We start from the raw sequence: 18,148 nt of genomic DNA, 5'->3' as shown, positions 1-18,148 counted from the left end.
TTGACACCTGTAAGCAATCCATCAGTTTGTGGACGCCATGTCAAGCCTTTTTCTTTTTATCTGCTCTGTCAATGACGACAGGTCTCTACGTTAGACAATATTGTTAGTAGTGCATAAAACATTGCGTATTGAGCTTGACAACAATCAGTATTCACCTTTCTTCGCTTGTACTTGTTCTTTCATACGAAAAAGCAACCTTGTTTGAGATAGCGGGTAAAGCTAAAGGAAAATCAATAACATCAAGGTCAACGCCGCCCGTGTTAAATGACATAGGTGGCATTGATCTTGACGAAAAGCTTTTTTTTTTTTTGCGTTTCAATTAACATTTTCTACTTCTTCCCTGTCCAAAGAAACAATAGGCCTTCGGGTCGCCCATCCCGTTTTGAAATACCGTACTCAGACAAATACTTCCACGACACGTTTTCTGGGAGGGTCTACATGCATGTTTTAGTTTATAAAAATGAACAAAACGTACACCAAATAATATACCTGTATTAATCCCAGACCAAAGCTAGGAGCCTATATCTCCAAGCGCTCACCCTATAGCAGTGACTAGCCGTAGCCGTGATAATACCAGTGTCCTCCTGATAACGCAACTGTTCACATCTAGAAAAAAATGTTGCTTGTCAACTTGTAGTATTACTGCTTGAAGAAACGGAGTCCGTTTTGAACTACCTTTTCAGAGAACTTGGCTTGGTTTTGATGAAAAGAAAAATAAAGTGAGCGGATTTTACTATTACCCATAAACAAGCTTATGTCAGGATGAGGTAGTTATTTTGATATAGTAGATGTCTATTCTTATAAAAGAGATAATAACTGCGCAACAGGTATAATAGCAGTATGGTTTATTGAATAAAAATAATAAATACACACGTGATAAAACTGTTTATCGGTGGTTTAGCACCTATATCCAAACAATTAAAAAGAATCCGAGTATTTATTTATTTATTTTGTTTTAAAAAAACAGATTGTAATAGAAGTGTATTATTACTATTTCTTGTATCTTTTAAATAAGAGAGATTTGACTGAATTATTCTTTTGATGGTCTTCACGTAAGAGTTTTGCAAGGTCTGCTACGGGTATAGACTTCCATGCTTCAAAGTGGTCAATTTCGTGCTTGATGGCTAATGTGTTGTGCTATAAAGAGAGAAACGGTAAAAAACGGTATCCAGATGTACATAGATGTGCATACCTGTATGTTTGACCAAAGTGGGTGGTTGATATGAGTCTCACCTTTTACCTGATAATACGCGTCTTGAATAAAGGACGCGTCTTTTTTGTAGAGATTGGACTCCGCCAATAACAGGGCAGCAACATTATTATTCTCCTCTACCAATTTATAATAAACAGGTTATTTTTTTTTTATATATGTGTGAGATCGTGTGATTCCGTGTATGTTACCTTCTTTAATATTATTTCTTTTGAGTTGATCTCGTAACGAGGCCACGGTACCTGCCAATTGATTAAGGCTAGAGGATAAAGACTGGACTTTTTCGACATGCGTTTCCTTTAGAATTTTTAATTCAAGTTCAACTGCCTGTTTCTCTTTGGAACATTTTTCTAATAAAAAAAAAAAAAAAAAAATTGATATGCAGCCAAAATCTGGGGGGTGGGTGGGGAACTAACCTGTGATACGGGATTCAAATTCAGATTGCTCATTTACCATGAGACGATGTTCATGTCTCGTTATTTGTAATTCTCCATTGACATTACTTAATTCTTTCTATCCTAAAAATGATTATTTATTTAAACTTGTTTTGTTTGTGGGTATGGAAAAGTGGTTTACTTTTAATTGGTTGATCTTTTCATCCTTCTCCTTGATTAGTTGATCATAAATATCTTGATTAATACTATTGATATTAGCTAAACATCAAAAAAAGGTATGTTATGTAAAATTAATAAATAGTAATTTTTTTTTTTTTTTTTTTTTTTTACAGTCATGTAAATGATGATGAAATGAGCTTGACGAACTATAGGATAGGGGACTAAAATTAGACCTGTGTTACGTTAACAGCCTTCTTTTTTTTTTTTACCTGTTATTTGAAATTGGTGTATCCAACAAATTGAAATTAATTTGCTTTCTCTTTACAGAAAAACTTGTATTTGACTTTTTTCCTGGCATGTATATTTAAGAGGAAGAAAAAAAGGAGAAAGGGGATTAAGATAGGAATGAAGAAAAGAAAAAAAAAGTAAGTTAAGCAAAGTAGGTAGGCAGGCAGATACAGACAGGCAAGACAGGCAGGGAGGGGGAAGAATATGTGTATGTTGGTTCATGTTTGAATTCTTTTAGTAAAGGCGCGCGCGCACTTATAAAAAAAGATTGTGTCAAACTTTTATCCGGTCTACATTTATAAAGTTTTACTAAATTTGAAAATAGACAGGCCGAAAGTCCGAGTTAAAACGAGAGGATCTTTGGGGGGGAGAGAGACATTTAAAAGCTTCTGTTTGGATGGTGACACGGTACCCCCCAATTTAATAATAATAATAATAAAAAAAAATACCGCCCTTTCATCAACACCGGGTTAATTATTATTGTGTAATGAAAAAATGTGTTGTGTTAGAAAATAGAATAAAAGGTACAATCAATCAAAAAAAACCAGTTTTTTGATGAATTTTATTAAATGTGATTACTAAAAGAGGGTTATATAAGAGATGTACAGAATAAGGGAGAAAGTGTATAATGAATTAAAAAAAAAAAAAAAAATTTTTTTTCTTGTGTTTAAAACCCATTACTCAGTAGTGGTTTGCTTAGAGTCATTATTGCGAAGCCTAATTAGTCTTTGACGTTCTCTTGTACGCATTGCTTGTCTACGGTTCTGGAACCAGATCTGGACAGTTCTTGGGCTCATGCCTAATTGTCTGCCAAGCTCAGCTCTCATCTGAGTGGACGGAAAGAATGTACGATCAAACACTCTATTTAGGACTTCGAGTTGTTTGGCATTGGCTCTTCTGCGTTTTGCTTTGATAGCAGCTGAGGATTCATCATCATCATCTTCGTCATCATCTTCTTCAGTTTCTTCTTCCAACATATCAATGTCTTCATTGTCCATACTGATGGGTGTGTGTGATCTGTGTTTAGCATCTTGCCATTCAGCCTGTTGCGTTGGAAACGGGTAACTTGTGAAGGAATTTATGCTTGCTGGTGATGATGTTAATGAGGGTGAGAGAGAAGGGCTTTTGGGTTGGTATGGGGTATTTAAGAGGTTGCTAATATCCAGTACAGCTGGTCTTTTGTAGTGTTGTTGTTTGTAATTCAACATGTTTGTTACTGATAACATGATTATGTATGTGATTTTTTTTTTTTATTTATATATAAGTAGTGTAGGAAGAAAAGGGAAAGAAATAAATAATTAGAAAAAAAGTAACCCTTTTTATTTAGTATCGCTCGAGCCAACTTTTTGGGATGACCATGTCAATTGGGTATTTTTTAATTCTTTTAATTGTCCGATTTCGTTTTGTGATACAAAAAACGGGTCTTTTTTAAACATGTACTAAGCTCGTGACAAGGATGTTTAAGCTTTTTTTTTTTTGGCTGCAAAAATAAAATAAAAGCGCGATGGGGCTCTTCTTATGTTTAGAAAATTGCCTTTTAGAAGCTTGACTCTTGTCACACCTTGATTTTTTAATTTTTTTTTTTTTTTTTAATTCCACGTTGAAAAAAGCTCACGCCACATTTTTTCATCCAATCCAAAAAATTGAGTCTACACGTTCTTTTTTTATATAAGGCTTCCGGTCACACAAATATCAATTTTCATTTCTTTTTTGACTTTTTTCCCTTTTGAAAACACAAACTATCAATAATGAATTGGTCATACGTAATTTCTTACATGTCTTCTTTTTATGCTAGTCTCCCCCACTAACTGACAAATTTTTTTTTTTTTTGCTAGATTCATGCTTGGTTAGCAACTCTCTACAAAGACAGGGAAATACCCTCCTTTGACCACACGGATAAAAATTATCACATACTGGAGAACCTTAAAAATCTTAATTTCAATTCAACTGAACTAGTAGAAAATATAATTATCAATGCTACTGCTGGTATATTTCATTTTATTTTTTTATTATAAAAAAAAAAAAAAAAAAAAATTCATTACTTTTATTAATTAATACTAGTTGAATTTGACACTAGTTCATTAACTTTGCAGGGAAATCATGCATTACATTCTCTTGCAGTCATTGCTCAGTACCTTGGGATCGGTCAAACTGAGTTGAGCACGTAAGATAATTAAAAAAAAAAAAAAAAAAAAAACTTTCCTGGGCGGGCCTCATATCTCCCTTTTAAATTTCTTTAATAGTTATTACACTGCCATTACCCAATTATCAATGGACCGAATGGATTCTCATTTGGAACTAGAACGTCTGCGGCACATCGACTCTTGTCTGCAAGAGGGATTTGACGGTCACTTGTTAAAAATGGAAAGGTATACTTTACATAAGAATTTTTTTTATTTTTTTTTTATTTTTTATTTTGTGATGATACAAAAATATAACATGAATGTATTTATAGTATTCTGACAAAGTTAAAAGAAAATCGGGATGTTAACAACAGCAAACATATGATGAACCAAAACGGGACAGATCAATCTGAATATCTAGTTCTTGAGGTATCACAAAGGAGGGAGAGAATAAAACCTTATTTGTTTGTAACACGCACTTGTTTTAATATAGAAAAAGTATAATAATCTGGGTATTCGTACAAGATTAAGTCATTTATATGAATTAGATTCAAAATCAGATTCCATAGAAAACATCCTATTGGAGCAATCAACTTCACTTGCATCATTTAAAACTTTGCCACCCGTAAAAAAATGACAAATCCGTTCCCCTTTTTTAGTGATGTGAAAATAATTTAATCTTTTATTTTTTTTTTCTTTTTTTTACCTTATAGGACATGACATTAGCTTCGATCAAAATACAGGAAACTGAACTTCTCTTGGTAATTTCATTTGTGTATCGTTTCTTATTTTCTGTTTGTAAAATTAAATCCTTCTTATTTAAGCACGAGTTGGAATCACAAAGAGAAGCTGCCTTGATTGCCAAATTCTAGTTCCTCCCGCCATCATTTGTGACTGTTTATTTGTGACTGTTATTCTCGAACGCGCAATGTGTGTCTCCTACATGTTTTGCTACTGCTACATACATTTTAACTTTATACATTAATAAAAAATAAACATGTCGTTTGTCCCCGTACCTAATTACAATCCTTCATTCTTGAAGGACTCTACGCTTATCTTGGTAAGCAAGAAAAAAAAAGAGAGATATATAAAATAAAGATTACTCATTATCTGCATTTACAGCCTACAGTGTCTATTGGTAATGTACCTCAGTTAGTGTCAGACTTGCTTATTCACACATTTAAGCTTGAGCGTATTGGTTTCCTTGACTCCGACGCCTTGGTTCCTGTCTCTGGTGTGCGTGAAGATAACTCACAAACAGGTGTTACTGTTCCCTTGGAAGGTAAATATATATATATATATGTATAACAAAAATTATGCAAAAACTCTAATAAATAAATAAAAAAGTGTTCCAGTCAAAGGATCATCAATGGACATGTATTCAACAACGCTCGCCTGCATTAAAAGGTAAAAGACAGGCTTTTATTGACGAGATCACAGAATTTTCAGCCCAATTCCGCAAGGTGATTTTATTGACGAGTATGGATGCTTCACGTCGTATCGATAATCAGATTAACGGACCACCTTTCCGTACGTGGGGTAAAGGAGAAGAGGTGGAGAATGCAGCCAGGATAGGTGTACCTCAATTGGAGCTGGAAGAGAGCGATAAGCTGGATTTACCCGGATCTGGTTTAGCCAGTGCATTGTACAAGTCCATCTCGGGCCGTGTTGAAGCTACAACAATGGTGATTATGTTTGCTTTAGAAGGAGATAATGTTCAGGATAGTATTGAATATGGCAACTTTGTAAACACCTTGTTACGTATCAATACAGAACTGAAAGGATGGACACCCCCCAAGAGTTGGGAATTCTTATTTGGCACACCATTTAATGCAGAATTATACCAATAATAATAATGATAATAATAAAAAAAAGGGTTTATTATGATGAATTAAAAAGTTTCGTCGTCATATTGTTCTTCACCCAAATCTTCACCTTCTGGAGGCACTTCAAAGCCTTCTTCAGTTCTATAAAGAATAGCTTGAATATCCTTGATACAGTTTGTATCTTCGTTATCTTGATCTGTTAATTCTAATTGTTCCTGAACCAAAATTTCGATTTCTCGCAACTTTCCAAAATAAAAGTCTCGTTCCTTTTCAAGACCATCGACCGTGACCTTTAACTCTGTAATTTGTTTGTTTAAATCACTAATGACGGATGCTGATTGAGCATCTGTGCCAGCAGCTGAAGATTTGGCACTCGATGCACGACCTGTTGCAGTAACAGCTGTACGACTAGCACTACGACCTAAAAAAAAAAAAATGTTATTTCTTTAGAATAAGACTGCTCCCATCTATTTTGGCTGTCCTATCTTTACCTGCAGTATTCGTGGTGTTCATTGGTTTACGTGACATTGCACCTACTGCTGCACGCGCTGCTGCTGGACTCTTACCATGTGCACCGTTACCGCCACCATTAGTAGCAGCACCGCCTTTTCTACGGTGAACAGCATCATAAGCACCTCCTGGAAAATTCTGATCCCAGTATCTTTTTACCCATTGCATAAATTCAAGGTTATCTTGAAACTTGCACTTCATCAACTTATCAACTGGAATGATCTGTGTATTTTGCATGTGATAAATAAAGCATGAAAAAAAAGAGAGATTATCATGTATACCTTGTCGATCCTAAAAAGAGATCATCTACTATTTAGCCAAAAAAAAAAAAAGGAATGACGCGTAGTGCGATTCTACTTACTTGTGTTTATCAAATGTATGTTGAAGCACTTTATAGTTTGCAACGTATTCGTATTCATGTTTAGTGTCAAATTTAACTTTGGTCATATGCACATCATCTATCCGCAAATTATAAGTATCCTTACTATCAATTTTTTTTTCTAGATTTAACTTACTAAACACTGAATCCATAATTTGACAATAAGCAGCACCTATTTCATCTTTCATATCAGTACCTTTTTTTTTTTTGAAGTGGACTTACAAAAACAAGAATTTTGCCGTACCTGTGCCTGTCTGCTCTACTTTGGTATAGTTTAACTGTAACAAGTCGTTCACCCAAGCCAATAATTCTGTTCTGGATTCTCCCATCTTGACTCTTTGTTAGATTGGATAAAAAGGATGAAAGAGAGAAGAAAAAAAAAAAAAAAAAAAAGGGCACTCGATTTTACTGTGATGTCATTCGCTGAAGGGTTCAATACCCGCTACGCCCCTTTTACTTTTCATTTAAATCTCTTGAGAGTGCTTTTCCTTGTAGTTTATCATGTCCAACTATTATTTTGCCATTGTGGGAGCTACAGATAACCCAATATACGAGACAGAAATTGTACCCTCATCACGTTCTTCAGCATTTATCGATTCCAACAGAGTAAGAGAACATTAGGAGTGAATGAAACACTGCCTCAGTTTTTTAACCATTTTTTTTTTTTTTACTTGTAGCAAAGAGATGATCATAAACATTTAAACCAATTCATTATCCATGCCGCTCTCGATGTTGTCGAGGAATACCAGTGGAATACACAAGCCATGTTTGTAAACTCAAGCTAGATGAGTTTTCCCCCGCTTATATATTTTTATTGTAAATAATAGGTACCTTAAATCAATTGATAGATTTAACGAGTTTTATGTATCTTGTTTTGTCACAGCAGGCAGTAAGTTTATATTTAGCGTGTAAATGACATGTACTAACATATAAAAGGTGTGAAATTCATGCTGTTGCATGATCAGAAATCTGAGGATAGCATAAAGGCATTTTTCACCGAAGTATATGAACTGTACATCAAGGTAAAAAAAAGAGATATATATCATGACGACTCTTTTTATTATTGTTCTTAAAACCACTTTTTTTTTATATATTTTTTTGGTAGGTCTTGATGAACCCATTTTATGAAAAGAATTCCACCATTACCACACCCACCTTTGATAATCGAATTAAACTTATAGCAAGACGTTATCTTTAATAAAAAAAAAAAGAGAGAGAGAGTTACGAGTCTTCCTTTTCATCTCCATTTGTCCATACACGAAGTCGTTCTTTGAAATATCTTTCCAGTCGATTTGCACAACGAGCATAATTGGTAGCTTCGGCATTATAGACTCGACAATTATCAAAAATCTTTTGGACATCTCGTATAAAATCATCCATCGTTTGATACACATCCGTTTCCACATTTTGATCCAACGTCGTCAAGTCTAAATAAAAGTTTTAGTACACATACGCTTGCCATAGAAACATGTCTTACCCATGGGCGACTTGATCACATCGTAGTAATCCGTCACTTCATCCGCGTTCACCGCTTCATGAAACGGCCATGAATGAGCATGCGCTCTCAACTCACTCACTAGATGGCGCATTTGGTTATAATGAGGTGGATGACGAGGTCGATTTGATCTAGAAAATGAATAGGTCAGTATTCTATATTCGCTCATTCCTCACAAGAGAGCTTACAGGGCATCCATCTCGGGTGTCCAGCCGGATTCTCTGACTCCCGGTGCGTCGAATGGATCAATGGCTCGTTTGCCGTGTTCATTGACTGGCATTTTTAAGCCTGGGTATACAATATGGGAGGTAGAATACTCCTTCATCTTTTCATAAACTGCCTTACGCTGCACAGATAGAATATCGTGCACATGAAGGTATTTGACTTTGGGAACGGTTGTGCACTATTCTCTTTTAAGGGTTATCATTTAAAGTATAGATGAATAAAAAAAAAAACGCACACACATACCTGCATAATGGTTCCACCTTCGTAATCCTTGATATAACCTACCCATTTCCTTTTATCCAATGTGATATCTGTGGTGAAGCCCTGCTTTTTAAAATATCCCGTAGCATAATTATCGGCATAGGTCAAGTAATGCTTCATGTTGGTATGAGTGGACACGTAATCCTTGAGATGGTTCATTAGGAAGGAACCATAACCTTTCACTTGTTCGGTAGAAGCAATTGCACAAAACACGATTTCAGCAAACTCTTGTGGGTCAAAGGGTCTATAACAAATGCCACCAATGACCTTCATTGGATTTCGAATGAGGGCCATACTTTTATGGTTACGATCATAGACCAGCCTTGCAATATACTCCTTTGGCATTTTTGGTAATTGTTTTTGAAAAATGTTCTTTAATCCAGTCAATAGAATCATACTTTCTCGACTTCCATCGTTTTCTACCACGCGAACTTGAATCAAACCCGTTCTTTCCTCAATCATGGCCGGACTCTCCTTTTTCTCGGGTTTGAATCCTGCGAGGATTTTCACACGACCAAAGGAATCAAGAATGCCTTCTTTGGCATCAATTGCTCCATTGACTTTTAGCGCTTCTTCATTCAGTAATCGCTCACCTTCCTCTGTCTCGCTCTTGATCTTGGGAATCGCTCGGTTTAATAACTGTCGTTCTGCTTCGTTCACAAGTGCCGTTTCGTATTCTTCTTCGTCTTCTTCGTCATCCTCGTCATCCTCCTCTTCATCTTCTTCGCCATCGTGGGCCTCTGTATCTTTACCGTCATCCCGTACCTCTACTACCGCTTCTGTCACTGTCACTGTTGGTGGTGGTGGTTGTCGTGGTGATGACGATGGTAGTGGTGGTGGCGACGACGACGACGGCGATTGTTGTTGTTGTTGTTGTTGTGATGGTGGTGGCGGTGGTGATGATGAGGGTTGTGATGACAGTGGTGGTGGTGGTTTTTTAGTGGATGGATTGATATCCTGCATTTCATAATCGTAATCCTTTATTTCGTACGAATGTTGTTCAAACTCCTCATCGTAATTCTCTTTTGTATAGTCATGATCATAGGTGTCCTGTTTTTCATCATGTGTATATTGATCTTCATACTGACTTTTACTGGAAGTGTAATCATCTCTATGTGATTCTGATTCGACGGTGGGTAGCGAAGGAAGGTCCGTGCCAGGTATCTTTGAGACGTTCAATTCCTCTTCGGCATCTTCGAATTCCTCTTCCTCCTCATCATCCTCGTCCTCGTCTTCCTCTTCCTCTTCCTCGTCGTCGTCATCCGAGTCATCGTCGTCTTCATCCTCGTCCTCTTCTTCAGAATCGTCATCGGAATCCTCCTTTTGCTTTTCTTGGTCGGATTCATCATCGGATTTGAAGCGTTTCGGTTCTTCTTCCTCGTCTTCCTCATCTGTAAAATCTCGAAGTCTCTTCAGGTTTCTATCTTCCATAGAGGAAGGAGAAGATGCTTCCGAAAGAAAATCTGTGGGTTGATCTCGAGTTGAATTATACACAATCTGTCTATAAGAAACAGGTGAGTTTTTGTTTTGTTTTTTTTTTAAAAAAAAAAACACGAAATCATGCAAAAGTATTTACTTTACTTTTTCAAGGAAGATATATCATCATCCATATAATCATAGTCGTCTAATTTGCCTTTTTCCTAAAGTTAAAAATGTGAGAAAGAACAAGAGAGAAAGAGAGAGAAAGAGAGGTTTACCATTAATAATTCATCGATACGTAAAGCGACTTTCAAACGTCTAGTAAAGTCTTGCTTTCGATCGACGTGATGTTCGGGTTCATGACCACAAATACAGGTATCTACAGAAAACTCGACGGATAAATCAGGTCGCCAACCTTGACACTCTTGACAGTGATCACATGGCATATGACGAGCCACTTTCAAAATCTTTTCGGTGTCGGTCATGACCGCAAGTTGAGGGAACAATTCTCCAATCGAAGCTGGTAAGTGGCTGGACATGGCTTTTTCTTTTCTATATATCTCTATTTTTCTTTATATATGTACAGTTTGTAGAGAAATGTATTATGCGTTGAAAAAAAAAAAAGAAACAGAGAGGGACAAAAAAAAAAAAAAGCTGTTTGAAATCAAGAAAAAAAATAAAGTTACGTCATCAGATGGAGTTTTAATTCAGGAACACACAAAATATGCTATTCTACGCGTTAAAGGTGTTTTTTCGTGTTTTAAGTTTTTTTTTTGATCAAATGTATCAGATCTGCATCATGTGAAATCGAAACGCCAGATATTTGATGTCAGATATTTATAATGTAGATGGGCGTCTGATCTATTTCTTCCTTCTTTTTTTTTTTTTTCACACACCAAACAAAATAAAGAGAGAGAGAGAGATGCTGTTCAAAGATTTTAAAGAATTGAGTGTACTTCGTCAGGCACTGGCTAGTGACACAGAAGTTGACTTTGTTGCATACATCCAATCTCAAGAGATCGAAAAGAAGAGTGTATTTGATCGACACTTTAAACGCACTATGCAAGCCATGAAAACTTGTTTCCCTAACGCTAAAGAAGGCTCCTTGCAGGAAAAAATGGTACAGTGGGCACGAACCGTGATTGATAATGAGTTTGAAATCCTTGAACGTTCAAAAGTGTTGGCTTATTGGTTAGCATTGGAGGAATCGAAATTTACAAAGAACCTCGAGTATGTTTCCTTGATTCAATTGAATAATGAGGTCAAGTTGAAGTCACTCTTACTCGAGTCCCTGTCTATCAAAAGGTAAAAAGCTAACTTTACTGCTACGCATGTACCCAATTGAAAAAGAACTAACAAACACTACTAACAGACACGCAAAGAGGCGCAGAGTTGTCTAAACAAACCCATCCAATGTGATGTATGCTTGTCTCATCAAGTATGAAAAGAATAAATGATATCCTTTCATTTCCTTTATAACTTTGTACTGCAGATTTTTTTTGTTTTTGTTTTTTAAACTTCCGTGTGTGTGATTTTATTGATGCATTTAAAAAAGGCTGGATATTAGTAAAATTCTCTTATAACTCATAGTGAGAGCTAATGTATGCATCGAGGCTGACATTAGCATGAACTCTAGTCCATGTCTTTGCTTCCCTAATGAACTGTTGTTTGTTGGATGTGTACACTTTAGCTACCTGAAAATCCTGAGGTGATGATGCATCAGGTGCATCTAATAAAGATTGGATTGAAATCAAGCAAAGTCTCAGTGTCATGGCTGGAGACCAGTTACTCTTCAATACATCCTATTTAATACAGTTGTCAGTGACATATTCCATGATGTGCCTGTTATTTGTAATTTACTAAACAGATGGCACCCTACGGGATTTACAAAATAGGATTAGTTGGAGTATTTGCAAAATGATACCACCACTTACGGTTTGTGAGCTGACGTTGGGATGGTAGACCTTTGTAATAAACTTGATCTCGGGAGGTGCAAAGGGATGATTATCCTATTTTTTCTCCATCAAGATGAGTTACATAGATTCATGTATCTCTCTCTCTCTCTATTTATAAATATATCTATATTTATCGCTTACATGTAATTTGATATCAAGTAAGAAAGTCCCTCCTACACGAATAAAACTTTTGTTTAGAAACACCATGGTGTGAAACATGGCAAATTCTTTCATTTACCTTCATAAGGTGTTTCCCGGGGACCTTGAATAGATCCAAGCATTTTATCTAAATTTCTCTTGTTTTAATAGATACAGTTGTAATGTAATAACAACTTAAAACTCCTTACAAATGTCTCCCTCATGAGGAACATACACAACAGTTTCCGCACTCTTGTCGTTATTGGCTTCGGCGATTTCATTCAAAATTCGTTTGTGCATGTTGGGTGGCATGATGGTGTTTATATCGATGAATGTGGATTTTTTTTTTACAAACTGGAAAGAAAATGAATACGCGGCAGCAATGGATTATAAGAGAAGTGATGAAAAAAAAAGTCACATTAATGGTTATTTTAATAAATTAAAGGGTGGGGGTGATGATATATTAGATTTTTAAGCGAGGTAGATGAAAGAAGCAATAGACACAACAATGGCCATGATATTTGTACGAGTGATGGTAGCAGCACTGGAAGATGAATCATCAGCTAAAGTGAAAGCACCTCCGTTAAACTCAGTGGCCATATCAGGTCTAGGTGCGTTCTCGGTCCAGGTACAGTTGTTCACGGTAGTATACTTGATGGATTCTGTAGTAGCAATATTACGAAGCCAGTTACGGTTGAATTGAGAGGAAGGTGCATCCTTGTTCACAACATTAATCATGTCCTCCAATAAAGCATCTGCCATAGCCACGGGGGCCTCAAACCAATCATATCCACCAGATTCCGTCATGATGCCATCTTCACGGAAAACCTTCTTATTGGCCAAAAACTTGTATTTAGATTGATCTGCTTCGCTGAGTCCATAATTCTTCATGAAATCCTTCATCTCGGGTCCAATATATGTTTCATCAATCAAAATATCCACATTTGTCAAGGCTGCTAAAAGTTCGGCAGAGGTCTTGTATGTGGCCTTTTCAGTGTTGGCCATAGCAGCACCTTCAATTTCAAAATACAGGTTAGGATTTTTACATCTAATAAAAAAAAAAAAAAAAAAAGCCGTACCTGCATCATTGGTGAGACCAACTTTGAAAGAATCATTCTTCAAGTTATAACTGCCAGTGTTGTTGTTATATTGGCTGGGAGCATCGTACTCGGTCCAGGCAACCACAGGCTTCTTGGAATAACCAGAAGCAGCGGTCTTGAGACGGTTGTAGTTGTCAATCATCTTTTGACTGAGTTCATTAGCTGTTGCTTCCATGTTGTAAAAAGCAGCATAATAGGAAATCCATGAAGCACGCTATATTCTTGGCTATTAGTATATATGTATATAAAAAAAATGTATAAAACACTTACGCCCAAGACATCAGGTTCGTAAGCTGAAGAAGTGCTCACAGAGCTGTTGGTATCATAAGGTTCATAAGGGTTGGTACCAAATTGAACTTGGATAGCCGCAATTTGTTGTGCTTGCAAAGTCTCATTGGTAGCGGATAATTGAGTGATATCTCCAGAGGCTAAATACTTTTGGAAACAAGAAGACGAGATCAAGCTACCATCTGCAATAAGCTTGATACTATTACCCACGCCGAGTAACTAATATTCTCTTGTGTTAAAATTACGGGTCATGTGAGCACTTTTTTTTTTCTCTCTTACCTCGAGATAAGGTACGGCAGTGGTTTCCATGGCAGCTACCTTGGTAACAGGAATTTCACGAACTCGAGTAGAGTTATCTGCGTTGGCAGGAGCGGGAGTACCACATTGAACGAGAGTGTAAGAAACACCACTTCTATGATTAATCACTGTTTTGTAATTGTTGTGGTATTCGATGGTGAAGAAAGTTGCCTTATCCTCAGCTAGTATAGTTCTGTAAGTAAGATTTGTTTTCGACCCCGGGAATTTGGTTTTTTTTTAATTTACCAGTGTTTAACTTTTGAGGAAAGTAATCCACAGATGCATCATAGTTTGTAACACAAGCGCCGTTGAGCAAGTTGGAAGTAGGTGCCTGAGCGGCGACAGAAGCAATAGCAATTGTAGCAATAGCTAAAAGACCTGAGAAATTGGCAACCATAATAATAGATGGTGAAAAAAAAAAGAGAGATGGAAAGATGTGAAAAAAGGGCCGACTTAATTTAAGGTTTGATCTATTTTTTTTTTTATGAAATATATACTATGTAAAACAGTGGCTTATTCTTTCATATGGTACTACAAACATTTAGTTTTAGGTATAAAAAAGATCATCTGAGCTTGGATTTACTTTTTTATTTTTACTGCTTTCTGATACATATTTCTGAATTGTGTTTCGTCAATTACTTCTTAATCCTGGTCTGGCTCTGGGTCAGAACCCAACAATTTCTCTTCTCTACGAGATGCAATGATTTTGTTTTGTTTCTCAATTAGTTGTTCAAGAATATCTATTGCCGAAAAAAAAAAATTAGAAAGAGTAAAAAACTCGCTACTGCTGTTTGATCTCTTTACCTTTAATTTTCATTGTTTCAAAACCCTTAATCAAGGCACGATTATTCAAATAGAAGCTCTTGTCACTATGATCATGAGTTATCAGTATAACAAGTTTTTTTTCTTTTTTTTACATCAAGATGTCACTTACACAAATCCTCTGTCCTTAGTATAATCCAACTGTGATTCTTCCACAAGTTTGTGCTCTTTGACCTGTGCCAATAATCTATTTGATTGTATGATCAGTACATGGATTATCAACGCATATCCTCTGATTCCACTTACTTTTTTAAATACTTGAGCTCTTCATACGGAGTTGCATTTCTTTTTTCTGCAAGAGTGCCATCGGGTTGGATTAAATGACGAAGCCTGTAAAACCTAGCATGGATTTGTTTCATCGTTCGTGTTCCTTCGAATGCTTTTACAATGGGAGAGTAATCTAATCGTTTGTCAGTCATGTCTAATTTACTGGCTTCCTTAGCAAGCAAAATATCCTCTTCTTTTGACCAACGTTGAAGACCTAAGTTTTATCTACGGTGAGTCCCTGTTTTCGTTGGTGATGTACTTCACACTTACTCTTCTTCTCGGTGGCACCATGAGTGTACAGGTAATCGGAAATATTTTTAGGTGATCTGTCCATATGTTGTGAAATCACAATCGGGCTTTGACCGTAGACCTTCAATAACCTAGCATCACGGGGAAATTAGAAAAAAAAAAGAGATGGTCATAGAATACAAGGGAAACTCACTCTTCTAGTTGCTTAACATCTTCGGGTGTCCAAGGGACGTTCTTTTTCTTTTGATGATACATGTTTTTACATTGTCTTGCTAAAGCATTCAATGACACGTTTGGGAATGGTTTGGCGATCTTTTGAAAGAACCTGATATATTCTGTACGGCAATCCTTGGTGAAGATCTCCTGTACACCTTGAAATGTGATTCCTTCACGCTAAGAAAGAGTGAAAATGGGGTTAAGATTTGAGATATGTAGCATAATTGAAATTCTACTTTACTCTGCAGATTTTTTTAATTCTTTTCTCCAACTTTAATGTGTCTGAATAACCAAACTTTCTTTGTACAGGCCAAGGATCTGTGGCTTGATCGTGAGTACGACTGAGATTACGCTGCCAAGTAGGATATTCCTTAACTTCATAATCTTCTCCTGAATCGGTGTCTGATTCCGAGTCAGAAACAAAGTAATTGTCATTGACTTCAGGCACGAATAAGTCACTGAGACGTTCTGCCACATTTTCCGCTCCAGTCTTCTTTGCATCAAATTCACGTGTCTTACGGAATGAAATACGGTTGGATACAAGGCGAGATGCATCTCTGTGTGGCGTGTCCAATTTGATGTCTTTGGAGACGGTCTTTTTTTTTGTTGGTGCTGTTTCATCTTCGCTCTCAGAGTCTGACTGGGAATCAGGGGTAACCACTTTACTATTCTCCTTTTCAACCTTTTTCTTTTCAACTCTTGTCTTTGCAATCACCTTCTTCTCGGTGGCTTTCTTTTTCTGCGAGAGCTGACCAACTTCGCGTGCAGCGGCTGCTGCTGCTTCCTTTTGTTTCTCAGCCTTTTGTTTCTCAATTCTTTGTTGCTCAGCCTTTTGCTTTTCGATCTTCTGTTGTTTAATCTTTTGAGTATACAGTGTACGTCTTTCATCGTCGGTTTCGTCGGAATCTGAAGCGGATGAATAGGATCTTGCTACTGGTGTGGATAATTTAGGTTTTGAAGGCGTTGTCACCATGGGTTCCACAACCTACAAAAGAAGAAAAACGCGATCAGCAAAAGTGTTGATAGCAGAGAAAAAAAGTCCGTATGTTGTTTACTTTAGGTGTTTCATCTGCTTGCTTCACAGGTTCAGTTTGCTCATTGTCGGATTCAAGTACTTTAGCCTTTCTCTTTTCTACTTTTCGAGTAGCTTTTTTGGCTACCTTTTTGGCTGCCTTTTTAGCAGCCTTTTTGTCTGCTTTTCGTTGAGCTTTTTTCTCGGCTTTATCTGCTTCGGAGGTGCTCTCAGTATCTTTTACTTTCTCAACAATGGGTGTCACCTTTTCAGCCGCAGGAGGCGGGGCTGTTGGTGTTGGTATTTGATTTAAAGCTTTGTTGAGCGCAATGACATTATTTGGTCTTATCTTTTTTTTTTTTTTTGGTGTCAAAAAAAAAAAAGTTTTAGTTATTTTTTTTCTCAGACTCATTGAATTTAATAGGTGTTATACCTTTCTACGTTTTGTAGCTGCGTCCGTCATGATCAGTTAATGGCTTGACTTTATAACACAGTGAGAAAATAAAAGGTTGAAACAAAAAAAGTTTTTTTGTTTTGGGATTAACGACGTCACACCTGTCAACCAATCAAAAGAATAGCATAATTAATGGTGTTTGTAACTCTCTACGGAAAATAAAAAAGTAGTGTAGAGCGGAGCCGGTCATTATCCCCCGAGAAAAAAGAAAAAAAAAACTGACACGGTGAAAAATGAAAAAAGGGTTTTTTTATAATGGTGTGTAACATACAGAAATTAATTTTTTTTTTCTTGTATCAAGAAAGATAAGCGGATAAAACATCGACAAATTGATTCATAGAAGGCTGTCATTTAAAAAAAATCAGATTTTAGAGTTGGGTGGATCATGAAAAAAAGAAAACTGACTAGTTGTGATTCGCTCTTCCAGATTTCCATAAGCAGATGTGAGTAGATCTGAGAAAGTTTACCCAATGGGGGTGCTGTACGATGATCTCTTACTACCACGTACAAGACATGTTCTGTCAAGTCTAGTCATGTTTTTATTTAGGAAAGTTCGGTCTAGATTCTGTATAATTCCTTCTTACCTGGAAAAGGATAGGCATATTCTCCCCCCAAGTTAGAACTTCCCAAAAAAACAGGTTCACAAGCGTAAATCTAAAATAAATCGAATCTGTATTACCATCTTTTTTTTTTTTTTGTAAACACGAGGGGGCTTTAAACTTTATACGGACTAAAAAAGATAAAGTTACTATGAGGTGTTTTCGTGTAATATGTCGTTCCATTGAATATATTGCCTTCTTTGTGTAACTTGAATTTGAAAACCAATACTCCGGTGCTATTTTTCCTTATGGTCATATTTGAGGGTATATTACAAAAATAGTTCTATATTACCATGCCTAATATAATAACAACATTTTAATGACTGTTAACACGTGTTTCATGGTTTCTTTCTGTTTTCTTACCAGTTGCGGGTTCCACAATGTGTGCGCATTAATACGTTAGCCTTGGGTCGGATACGAGACAAGCCGAAATCATTCGCTTTAGTTCGATCGTCTGCTGA

At 36.5% G+C, this 18,148-nt stretch overlaps 10 protein-coding genes across 10 annotated transcripts; 4 read left to right on the top strand and 6 right to left on the bottom strand.

Moving 5' to 3' along the window:
* Positions 1-2,729: 2,729 nt before the first annotated feature.
* Positions 2,730-3,278, bottom strand: EV154DRAFT_411623 (uncharacterized protein; the record flags this gene model as incomplete). Its single annotated transcript, XM_051595466.1, has 2 exons — positions 2,730-2,992; positions 3,053-3,278. The coding sequence occupies 2 exons, from the start codon at positions 3,276-3,278 to the stop codon at positions 2,730-2,732; spliced, it is 489 nt and encodes a 162-aa protein (XP_051462811.1).
* Positions 3,279-3,773: 495 nt separating this feature from the next.
* On the top strand, positions 3,774-5,141 carry EV154DRAFT_492097 (uncharacterized protein). Its single transcript, XM_051599639.1, has 8 exons — positions 3,774-3,815; positions 3,888-4,038; positions 4,114-4,216; positions 4,296-4,421; positions 4,508-4,604; positions 4,669-4,800; positions 4,889-4,936; positions 5,000-5,141. Exons 1-8 carry the CDS (start codon positions 3,801-3,803, stop codon positions 5,045-5,047), a joined length of 720 nt encoding a protein of 239 aa, XP_051462810.1. The 5' UTR covers positions 3,774-3,800; the 3' UTR covers positions 5,048-5,141.
* A 4-nt stretch (positions 5,142-5,145) lies between these two features.
* On the top strand, positions 5,146-6,025 carry EV154DRAFT_434896 (PAC2 family-domain-containing protein; the record flags this gene model as incomplete). The annotated part of the gene is made up of 3 exons (XM_051596774.1): positions 5,146-5,235; positions 5,298-5,457; positions 5,523-6,025. Exons 1-3 carry the CDS (start codon positions 5,173-5,175, stop codon positions 6,023-6,025), a joined length of 726 nt encoding a protein of 241 aa, XP_051462809.1. The 5' UTR covers positions 5,146-5,172.
* On the bottom strand, positions 6,026-7,281 carry EV154DRAFT_492088 (calponin homology domain-containing protein). The gene is made up of 6 exons (XM_051599638.1): positions 7,135-7,281; positions 7,027-7,062; positions 6,873-6,969; positions 6,793-6,802; positions 6,493-6,733; positions 6,026-6,422 (listed from the first exon to the last, which is right to left on the bottom strand). The coding sequence occupies exons 1-6, from the start codon at positions 7,217-7,219 to the stop codon at positions 6,067-6,069; spliced, it is 825 nt and encodes a 274-aa protein (XP_051462808.1). The 5' UTR covers positions 7,220-7,281; the 3' UTR covers positions 6,026-6,066.
* Positions 7,027-8,203, top strand: EV154DRAFT_236964 (Sedlin). Its single transcript, XM_051594532.1, has 5 exons — positions 7,027-7,496; positions 7,568-7,656; positions 7,718-7,779; positions 7,827-7,912; positions 7,996-8,203. The coding sequence occupies exons 1-5, from the start codon at positions 7,392-7,394 to the stop codon at positions 8,086-8,088; spliced, it is 435 nt and encodes a 144-aa protein (XP_051462807.1). The 5' UTR covers positions 7,027-7,391; the 3' UTR covers positions 8,089-8,203.
* EV154DRAFT_411504 (uncharacterized protein) lies at positions 8,112-9,834 on the bottom strand (the record flags this gene model as incomplete). The annotated part of the gene is made up of 4 exons (XM_051595462.1): positions 8,112-8,317; positions 8,368-8,516; positions 8,574-8,788; positions 8,854-9,834. 4 exons carry the CDS (start codon positions 9,832-9,834, stop codon positions 8,112-8,114), a joined length of 1,551 nt encoding a protein of 516 aa, XP_051462806.1.
* A 1,211-nt stretch (positions 9,835-11,045) lies between these two features.
* On the top strand, positions 11,046-11,766 carry EV154DRAFT_492084 (uncharacterized protein). Its single transcript, XM_051599637.1, has 2 exons — positions 11,046-11,595; positions 11,663-11,766. The coding sequence occupies exons 1-2, from the start codon at positions 11,117-11,119 to the stop codon at positions 11,688-11,690; spliced, it is 507 nt and encodes a 168-aa protein (XP_051462805.1). The 5' UTR covers positions 11,046-11,116; the 3' UTR covers positions 11,691-11,766.
* A 20-nt stretch (positions 11,767-11,786) lies between these two features.
* Positions 11,787-12,757, bottom strand: EV154DRAFT_492081 (ubiquitin conjugating enzyme 1). Its single transcript, XM_051599636.1, has 6 exons — positions 12,593-12,757; positions 12,484-12,531; positions 12,387-12,418; positions 12,225-12,299; positions 12,151-12,165; positions 11,787-12,092 (listed from the first exon to the last, which is right to left on the bottom strand). The coding sequence occupies exons 1-6, from the start codon at positions 12,693-12,695 to the stop codon at positions 11,868-11,870; spliced, it is 498 nt and encodes a 165-aa protein (XP_051462804.1). The 5' UTR covers positions 12,696-12,757; the 3' UTR covers positions 11,787-11,867.
* Positions 12,758-13,852: 1,095 nt separating this feature from the next.
* On the bottom strand, positions 13,853-14,517 carry EV154DRAFT_236929 (uncharacterized protein). The gene is made up of 2 exons (XM_051594531.1): positions 14,315-14,517; positions 13,853-14,250 (listed from the first exon to the last, which is right to left on the bottom strand). The coding sequence occupies exons 1-2, from the start codon at positions 14,463-14,465 to the stop codon at positions 13,991-13,993; spliced, it is 411 nt and encodes a 136-aa protein (XP_051462803.1). The 5' UTR covers positions 14,466-14,517; the 3' UTR covers positions 13,853-13,990.
* A 27-nt stretch (positions 14,518-14,544) lies between these two features.
* EV154DRAFT_492077 (uncharacterized protein) lies at positions 14,545-17,507 on the bottom strand. Its single transcript, XM_051599635.1, has 9 exons — positions 17,068-17,507; positions 16,678-16,983; positions 15,864-16,607; positions 15,600-15,799; positions 15,428-15,537; positions 15,137-15,371; positions 15,003-15,077; positions 14,873-14,937; positions 14,545-14,808 (listed from the first exon to the last, which is right to left on the bottom strand). Exons 1-9 carry the CDS (start codon positions 17,095-17,097, stop codon positions 14,711-14,713), a joined length of 1,863 nt encoding a protein of 620 aa, XP_051462802.1. The 5' UTR covers positions 17,098-17,507; the 3' UTR covers positions 14,545-14,710.
* Between the last annotated feature and the right edge of the window lie 641 nt (positions 17,508-18,148).

Source organism: Mucor mucedo (assembly GCF_025094135.1).
Source record: "Mucor mucedo strain NRRL 3635 chromosome Unknown EV154scaffold_5, whole genome shotgun sequence".
NCBI classification, from domain to species: domain Eukaryota; kingdom Fungi; phylum Mucoromycota; class Mucoromycetes; order Mucorales; family Mucoraceae; genus Mucor; species Mucor mucedo.
This window is presented reverse-complemented; position numbering and strand designations above follow the sequence as displayed.

Excerpts from the sequence above, each read along its gene's own strand:
- EV154DRAFT_492081 (XM_051599636.1), bottom strand. The coding sequence starts at position 12,695 with ATGCCACCCAACATGCACAAACGAATTTTGAATGAAATCGCCGAAGCC. Across the intron at positions 12,419-12,483 it reads CCGGGAAACACCTTATGAAG|GAGGGACTTTCTTACTTGAT; the intron begins GTAAATGAAAGA and ends TTATTCGTGTAG. Across the intron at positions 12,300-12,386 it reads TACTTGATATCAAATTACAT|GATAATCATCCCTTTGCACC; the intron begins GTAAGCGATAAA and ends GAGAAAAAATAG.
- EV154DRAFT_236929 (XM_051594531.1), bottom strand. The coding sequence starts at position 14,465 with ATGGTTGCCAATTTCTCAGGTCTTTTAGCTATTGCTACAATTGCTATT. Across the intron at positions 14,251-14,314 it reads TCCTCAAAAGTTAAACACTG|CTGAGGATAAGGCAACTTTC; the intron begins GTAAATTAAAAA and ends GAACTATACTAG.
- EV154DRAFT_492077 (XM_051599635.1), bottom strand. The coding sequence starts at position 17,097 with ATGACGGACGCAGCTACAAAACGTAGAAAG. Across the intron at positions 16,608-16,677 it reads AAGCAGATGAAACACCTAAA|GTTGTGGAACCCATGGTGAC; the intron begins GTAAACAACATA and ends CTTCTTTTGTAG. Across the intron at positions 15,538-15,599 it reads GATGTTAAGCAACTAGAAGA|GTTATTGAAGGTCTACGGTC; the intron begins GTGAGTTTCCCT and ends CCGTGATGCTAG.
- EV154DRAFT_492097 (XM_051599639.1), top strand. Across the intron at positions 4,422-4,507 it reads CACTTGTTAAAAATGGAAAG|TATTCTGACAAAGTTAAAAG; the intron begins GTATACTTTACA and ends ATGTATTTATAG. Across the intron at positions 4,605-4,668 it reads CTGAATATCTAGTTCTTGAG|AAAAAGTATAATAATCTGGG; the intron begins GTATCACAAAGG and ends GTTTTAATATAG.
- EV154DRAFT_492084 (XM_051599637.1), top strand. The coding sequence starts at position 11,117 with ATGTCAGATATTTATAATGTAGATGGGCGTCTGATCTATTTCTTCCTT. Across the intron at positions 11,596-11,662 it reads GAGTCCCTGTCTATCAAAAG|ACACGCAAAGAGGCGCAGAG; the intron begins GTAAAAAGCTAA and ends CACTACTAACAG.
- EV154DRAFT_236964 (XM_051594532.1), top strand. The coding sequence starts at position 7,392 with ATGTCCAACTATTATTTTGCCATTGTGGGAGCTACAGATAACCCAATA. Across the intron at positions 7,497-7,567 it reads CATTTATCGATTCCAACAGA|CAAAGAGATGATCATAAACA; the intron begins GTAAGAGAACAT and ends TTTTACTTGTAG. Across the intron at positions 7,913-7,995 it reads TATATGAACTGTACATCAAG|GTCTTGATGAACCCATTTTA; the intron begins GTAAAAAAAAGA and ends TTTTTTTGGTAG.
- EV154DRAFT_492088 (XM_051599638.1), bottom strand. The coding sequence starts at position 7,219 with ATGGGAGAATCCAGAACAGAATTATTGGCTTGGGTGAACGACTTGTTA. Across the intron at positions 6,970-7,026 it reads AATTATGGATTCAGTGTTTA|ATGATGTGCATATGACCAAA; the intron begins GTAAGTTAAATC and ends ATTTGCGGATAG. Across the intron at positions 6,423-6,492 it reads GAACACCACGAATACTGCAG|GTCGTAGTGCTAGTCGTACA; the intron begins GTAAAGATAGGA and ends TTTTTTTTTTAG.